Raw genomic sequence first — 7928 nt, forward strand, 5'->3', positions numbered from 1 at the left:
TGTTTACCTGTGTTCTCCTGTATTTCTTTGAGGATGCTATTTATGTCTTTCTTAAGGTCTTGTATCATTATCATGAGAAGTGATTTTTAGATCTGAATCTTGCTTTTCTGGTATGATGGTGCTATCGTGGGAGAATTGGGTTCTGATGATGCCAAGTAACCTTGGTTTGTGTTGTTTATTTTCTTAGGCTTGTGCCCCTGGGCTCCCCACTATCTGGTTATCTCTAGTGTTACCTGCCCTTGCTAAATCTGACTGGAGCCTTTCCTTCCTGTGATCCTGGTTGTGTAAGAACTCTTCAGAGTCAAGCTGTCTCTGTGATCCTGGGATTCTGGGATCCTGGGATCCTGGGCTTGTTAGAGCACCTGGGAGTGCAGCAGCTTCCTCTGGGTGTTGTGGGCTGGCTGTGGAGCCTGTGCCCAAGGTCTGCTCAGGACACCAGCCCAGAGAGACCGGAAGGAACCTGACATATAGTTAGTTCTTAAAATGTATTATGATTTATTCATTGAGGAGGTACAGGATTAGAAGTGATCTTAGAAATATTAAGCAGAAGAGGATTTTACTGTGTGTTTTTAAAACTCCTGACTTTTATTTTAATTATTTTGGGGCCAGGAGCACAATAATGATCCTAGACATTTATTCAGATAGTTTACAAAAGTCAGACATAGATGATGGTGTACACATATAATTCCAGCATATAGGAGGCTATGGAAGGAAAATTGTAAGTTCGAGCCCAGCCTGCTCTGTACAGTGAGTCTCAGCTTAAAACAAAAGATTTTTTACAAGGGTTCTGATGATAGTTCAGTGGTAGGACATTGCTTAGCAAATATAAAGCCCTGGATTTGGTCCCTGGTACTGCACAAAACCTAAATAATACAAACAAAAGACAAACATAAGAAAAGAAAAGCTACCAGGCAAAAAACAAACATAAGAAAAGAAAAGCTGCCAGGTGCTGGTGGTGCACGCCTTTAATCCCAGCACTTGAGAGGCAGAGGCAAGGTGGGTTTGTAAATTCGAGGCCAGCCTGGTCTACAGAGTGAATTCCAGGATAACCAGGGCTACACAGAGAAACCCTGTCTTGAAAAACCAAAAAAGAAAAGCAAAAGCAAACTTTATGAGGAAAAGCTTACTCAATTCTATAAATAATTTCTGTATGCTTGAGAATTTTTCCAGATTGCCAAATGTTGTTTTTATACAAGATGTGCAACTTGTTTTAGCACAAACCATATCTAGTTAGTTTATCTAATTCCTCATCCCTTAGGGATATCCATGTGGTAACAGGTTTGGGAATTTCTTACTCTAGAAACATTTGCTTACATGTTTGGGAACTATTACATTAATTACTTGTAAGTTCTTTTACCCTAAACAAGCTAAACTCTTTAGCTTTTCATTAATCTCTCTCTCTCTTTCTTTCTCTCTCTCTCTTTCTTTCTCTCTCTCTCTCTCTCTCTGGAGTCCATTTTGTAGATATGAGTGTCAAGAAACAGTATAGAACAGAGGGTAGTGGCAGCCTCAGACTGTCTGAGTTTAAAAGTGAGGACTACTGTTTCTCCAATGCCATACTAGTCATGATAAAGCACAAGTCACAATCTATGCTAATCAAAAAAGGGGACTCTTCCAGGTCAACACAGCTGGCCAAGGAGAATGTAGGTTTTGTTCCTTCCCTCTTGCCTGTTGTTCCTGGAAAGAGGACAGTCAGCAGAAGGCAGCACTGATCCTCACAAATTTGGAGGTTGTTGACCAAGTACTTAATCCCTCTAGAATATCGAGAATCAATGTTGTTGTGTTTTATAAAACAGCGGTGAAATGTGGCAGGAGGAAGCACCTTAGCGGGGGCCCTGCCTAGCTGTGCCCTGAACAATCAAGCCACGTAACAGGCCTAGTACAAAAAGAAGTTTGTTGGGGGAAGGGTGCCAGGGAGCAGAGCAGGAACTGGAAAGGAGTAGAGGCAGAGAAAGGAGTACAGAGAAGGACAGAAAGAGAGGGGAGAGAGAAAGAGAGAAAGAGGGGGAGAGGCTGGCCAGGGGCGGGTGTGTGGAGGAGAAGGAGGAGGAGGAGGAAGAGGAGGAGGAAGAAGAGGAGGAGGAGGAGGAGGAGGAGGAGGACAAGAGAGGGAGAAGGAGAGGGAGAGGGAGAAGGAGAGGGAGAGGGAGAGACCTGTTGTTAGGTAACTGTTGGGTGGAGCATAGAGAAACTACTAACAAATGTAATGTTATGTTTACCAAAGAATTACAACAAATAGAATCACATGTGGTGAATGCAACTAAGTACGAGTAACTAGTACTTCAGCCTATAGCATCAAGTGCATGTAAGGTAAGTGCATGGTACCTAGGACCTGGGCAGATTGACAGCAAGTACAACCAAGTGTATGAATACCTAGTATACCTGAGCTGATCTTCAGTCAGCGAAGAGATTGTGTTACAAGCCTGTAGCTATGACTCCACGGAGAAGCAGTGCTTAGCCTTGTGAGCATGTGCACCAACAAGCAGGTATTTATCACTTTCTGTTTATCAATTGGATGTGACTTAGAACAAAGCCAGACCAAACTCCACTGGACACAAGTGCCCTGTTACAAGTGCCTTGCTTCCCTTGATTGGCTTAGCTACAAAGACTATTATTAACTCTGCTTTACACACACACACACACAAAAAACACACACAGAGATTGGAGATAAAATATGGCCATTATTAAGCCAAGACTGAAGGTTGAGATACAGCTTTCTGCACCCTGTCGTGGCACAGAATACAGTGCCCTGGGGTCTGTGAGACACCTGCTACTTCTGACAAAGTCATATACTAAGGGAAGTGAGACAGGGGGTATTGCTGTATCTCCTAGACTTTGAAAACCTGGGCAAATATACATAAGGTAAAGATGAAAGGAAATTTAACCTGGATGGGCTATTATTCCATCTGAAAAAATAAACAAGTTAATAATATAAAACTATTTGAACAATGCTCTTTGGATATTTGTTAATGTGTACAGTTATAAAGGCATAATATTAAGGAAGGAATAAAGGGGTTAGAGAGATAACTCTGCATTTAGTAGCACTGGCTACTCTTGCACACTAGGGACTGATTCCAAGCACCCACGTGGTGGCTCACAACTTTCTGTAATTCCAGTCCCAGAGGACCCAACACCCCTTTTTGGTATCCACAGGCACCAGGCATATGTCTAGTGTACATACATACATATATACATACACACATGCAAGCAAAACACTCATATACATAAAATAAGTATTTAAAAAAAGAACAAGATAAGGAATAGATGTAAGAATAGTTAAGAGAAGGCAAATCAATAGGAGATTTGATAAGAAAATACAATAGTCAAGGGAAGAAATATAAAAATAAAAGCAATTCAAAGCTGGGTTGTAGGAGGGATCAACTTCCATTTGTGATTCACTACTGGAACTGAAGAGTGAATTGATTTTTCTTCCCTGTTATGAAATAAATGAAAAGGGATTCTGCAGGGGAACTTCAAAGCTACACTGAAATCTGGTGTTACTACATGGTAGTTATGGGAAAATGCCTGTGTTCTGTTGAGACGTACAATGCCAGATGCAAAAGGGAGATGCTAGCATCTCTGACAGTACTGTGAGCTAATAAAATGCAAGAGCTCACCTTTCTTCACATGCTGGAATGTCTGTTCTGAGTTCGTGGGAACCTCTTTGGGGTCTCTGGTCTTCTTGGTTTCTGACAGTGAGGCTGTAAGAAACAAGACAATTAATTATGTCTAACATATTCGAAGGAGCATATTTTCTAAATGGATATTTTAAAAAGGCAATTTTTAGATACTCAGAAAGAATTGCATTTTTCAACAATGTGATCCTGAATGTTATTTTTAAGAAAACCATAAGTGGGCTGGAGAGATGGATGAATGGTTGGAACACTTTGTGCAGAGAACCCAGGTTCAGTTCTCAGTACCCACATGGGAGTGATGTTCTGGGGATTGGATATTTTCTTCTATCTTTTGTGGACACCAGTCACTCATGTGGCACAGTAACATATATGCAGGCAGAACACACACATAAAAATAAAAATAAATTTTTATTAATAATAAAGAAAACAAGCCAGGGGTGGTGACACACACCTTTAAAACCAGCATTTGGAAGGCAGAGGTAGTGAGGAAGTGGGGGGCTGGTGAGGGAGTAAAAGGTCCCACTGCCAAAATGCCAAAATGCCAAAATGTTCTCTCTCTACCTATAGCTGTGAGGCAGGTGACCCCTTCCTACTCTCTGTTTTCCTGGGCAGCTGGACCAGTACACACTCCTTCTGAAATGTCTTGCATCCTTTCGCCACAGTTGTTAGCTTGGTGTGGATGAAATGCTGCATGATTTAGATTTGCATTTTACTACTGCCTGATGATGCGGAGCCTCTTTCCATATGACTAGCTACTAGTCCCACATATAAGGATGCTTCATGTCTGCAGAGGTCAGAGAAGGGGACTAGGTGGATCCCTTGGGACTGCTGTTCCGAGCTTGTGAATGTGAATGCTAGGATGTGAGGTTATGTCCTCTGCAAGCCAGGGCTCTCAACTGTAGTAGCTTTATATATTTTATTTCATTTGCTTTGCATATTTTAGATATGAGCTGTAATGATAGTTATTTTTATGGATTTTACATTCTTCTTTACTATCATTTTAATAATGGATCTTTTGGGACTCTTGAGGTGTTTTTTGCAGCATCTAAACATAAGGAGGATTTTCTCTTTTCTTTTCCAAGTTCTAGGCTCTATTTTTATGCTCCCGCTTAGCTGATGCCCAGAGCACAATGGCAAACAGTGACACTGTGATGTCTTCGTCTGACTCTTGATTTTAGCAGGTACACTTCAGCATTCCAACAGCTTAAAATAATGTGTTTGTTTGTTTGTTTGTTTGTTTGTTTGTTTTGGTACTGAGGAACAAACGTAGTGCTGGGCACATGCTTTGCCACTGAACAGTTCCATCAACCTCTAAAAAACCATTTTTATCACTCCTGATTGAGGCCTTTCACTTTGCTATGGTATTATTAGTGTTTCTGGTCATTTTCCTATGAGTCTCCTTAATACTTTATTTTATAAAAAGTCTTTCAGCCTGCTTTTAGCAATCAGCTTTTTAAGCTTTTGCTGGAGTGAGGGAGAGAGGGAGGGTGAGAGGGAGAGAAGGAGAGAGAGAGAGAGGGAGAGAGAGATCTATTTTCCTGTAAAGGCAAAAAATCATTAAAAATTCAGGAATCCCTTTGACTTATTTCTTTTATAATATTAAGGCTAAAGCATTTCAATAAATAATGGTTTTTAAAAATGAAACAAAACAACAAAAAAAGAACCCTTGAGAGGCACTGGAGTTGCATCCTGTCTTGGGGAGCACTTATCCTGCCTGACTTCCTGGCTTCTGTGTAAGCAGACCACATGCACGCACAGTGGGTCTGAAAGAGCAAAGAGAAAAGGAGATTATGACTCTGACACAAGGCTACAAAGAGAATTGGAAGCTATACTGTGAACTGAATCATGCAAAATTTACTCAACACTTTGACATTTTCCCATCTTATTTTGCTAAAGCAGAAATAGTTTAAAGGGGACGGTGCACTCCAGAGGAAAAGCACAGAGGCTATTTCACGGTTCACTCACTTAACAGGGTCTGCTGTGGCTCTACCCCAGAGGAGGGTGAGGAGCACAAGCCAAAGCAATGCTTGGCATTACCTTAGCAAAGCACTCTAAGACTCAGGGACTTCCCTTTTGAGTGAGAAAGGGGAGGGGAGCACCCTCCAAGTTACAGGAAAAAAATTTAAAGTTTACCATTTTATTAGCATGTTCTAATTATACATACTGACCTTTCACACATGAATGTAATGCATGGTGATCGTAGTCACCTGTTACCCTCCCTTGTTCTCTTCCTGCTCCCACTAACCCCCTCCCTCTTTCTAACCACAAGTATTGAAAGGCTGGAGAATTTTAGAATTTAAAATGAGGGCATTTAATAGAAAAGTATGTATAATGTATAACCTTTACCTAAAAGGGGGCATGGAAAACCTCTGTAACGAGCCAAGAATGTAGACTAGCCAGTTTCAGAAACCTGTTGGCCACAAAGGCTCCCCCTAGTTAGATCCAAGAACAAAAAGTAGGATATGAGCCATGTGGGTGGTTCTAGGGAGCGGTCAGCCTTAAAGAAGATAGCATTGACCAAACCACATTCCTCTTGACAATGTTATACTTATGACCCTGACTCAACCAGGGGTTGGGTCCCTTTGGAATTTTCTGTTTTTATCACCCCCCCCCCCCCAGTTTGTGGTTTTTCCCTTTAAATACCCCTCACTTCTTGTGCTTCTTGTGTTCAGGGTCAAACTCCTCTGGCCTGCAAGGTTATGTGTTCGACCCCAGATCTGGCTTATCCTGAATAAACCTCATGTGATTGCAGCAAGATCGGTCTCTCGTGAGTTATTGGGTGGTCACATCATCCTGAGACTTGAGTGAGGGTCTCCCAAGCTCTGGGGGTCTTTCAGTATGCCCCCTTTTGCTTCTTCTTAGTGGCCCAGCAAGTTGGAGTTCCTCACATGAACATAGGTGAAGTGCTATTTACAGAAGCAATTCACCAGTGGCTAAAGCATTTATATTTTAAATATTATATTTTAGAGAAAAACTGGAGTGCTTCCCTTTTTATTAAAGAACTGAAATTCTGAGAAAAAAATGTCATTGGGGGTTAGAAAAATAGTGCTAGTTCTCTTTCTAGAAAATTTGCTCTACTATATATACCAACATAGACATCTCTTAAGAGAATGCTGAGAAAAAAAACTCAAGGAAAATTATGTTGTTTTCCACCGATGTGAAAAAAACACATTATATTTTGGGATAATTATGAATCCATTAATTTGGGGGAAAAATTCTTCTCAACTCATGTAGACTTTGTTTTGCACTCTTACTCTCTACCTCAGAGAGAACCACCAAGCTTAATTTGTTCATCATTCTTGTCCAGAGTGACGCTACTGTGCACACCTATGCATTTGGATGTTATCTAAGCATTATTTTACACCATCCATTGTTCTGCAATTGCTTCCCCACTGTAGTACATGAATTGAAATGACAAAGGCATGAAGCCACCAAGAGGCATGGATCCACTGACTTCCTGTTTGTGAACTAGGGAACTGCTTTGCATTTTTCTCATGTAGACTAATGCCATAGCAAATCCTCGCAGAAACATTCTTTGTCATGTGCCTCATGTTTATTAGGTGGTTTTCTAGCACCTAATATTCAAATTGCCTTTATTTTATTTTATTTATTTATATTTTTGAGACAGGGTTTCTCTGTCATCATAGTTGTCCTGGAACTCTGCATGTAAATCAGACTAGCACTGAATTCACAGAGATCTGCCTCTGCCTCTCTAGGTACTGGTATTAGAGGTGTGTGCCACCATGTCAGGCACACATGTATTTATCTTAATACATGTATTTATCTTACTCTTGTTGGGAGGAGCACATATAGATTATCTTTTCTGTGTCATTTCATTGGCTTGTTTTTCATTTGGTGCTTATTTTATGTCCTGAAACTTTTCGTACATTCTGGATATGAATTCTTTATTAAGGACATTGTCATTATCTTGTCTGTTTTACCTTTTTTTCTTTTATTGCTTATCTCTGTGTGTGTGAGCATGTATGTGTGTGTGTGTGTGTGTGTGTGTGTGTGTGTGCAAGTGAATGCCAGAGGACAAAACCAAGTGGTATTCCTCTGGAGCGACATACCTTGTTCTTTTTTTTTTTTTTTTTTTTCACTCTCATTGGTTGAAGCTTGGCTGGCCGGCCAACCAGTGAGCCTCAAGGAACTGTCTGCCACAATATCCTCAAATGCTGTGACACAAATCTGGGATTATAGCCACCATGCCAAATTTAGGATTATTTTCATATCTTCTTCTTCTTCTTCTTCTTCTTCTTCTTCTTCTTCTTCTTCTTCTTCTTCTTCTTCTTC

General features: G+C 40.7%; 1 protein-coding gene across 10 annotated transcripts in view; it reads right to left on the reverse strand.

The window, feature by feature from the left end:
* Rgs20 (regulator of G protein signaling 20) overlaps nt 1-7928 on the reverse strand; it is a 139725-nt gene that overhangs the window by 9440 nt on the left and 122357 nt on the right. For all 10 annotated transcript variants that reach the window (XM_031366755.1, XM_031366752.1, XM_031366754.1 and 7 more), the window contains one exon: nt 3618-3701. In XM_031366755.1, coding sequence (XP_031222615.1) covers nt 3618-3701 — 84 coding nt within the window. The remainder of the gene's footprint in view (nt 1-3617; nt 3702-7928) is intronic.

Source organism: Mastomys coucha, unplaced genomic scaffold (genome assembly GCF_008632895.1).
Source record: "Mastomys coucha isolate ucsf_1 unplaced genomic scaffold, UCSF_Mcou_1 pScaffold14, whole genome shotgun sequence".
Lineage (NCBI taxonomy): Eukaryota > Metazoa > Chordata > Mammalia > Rodentia > Muridae > Mastomys > Mastomys coucha.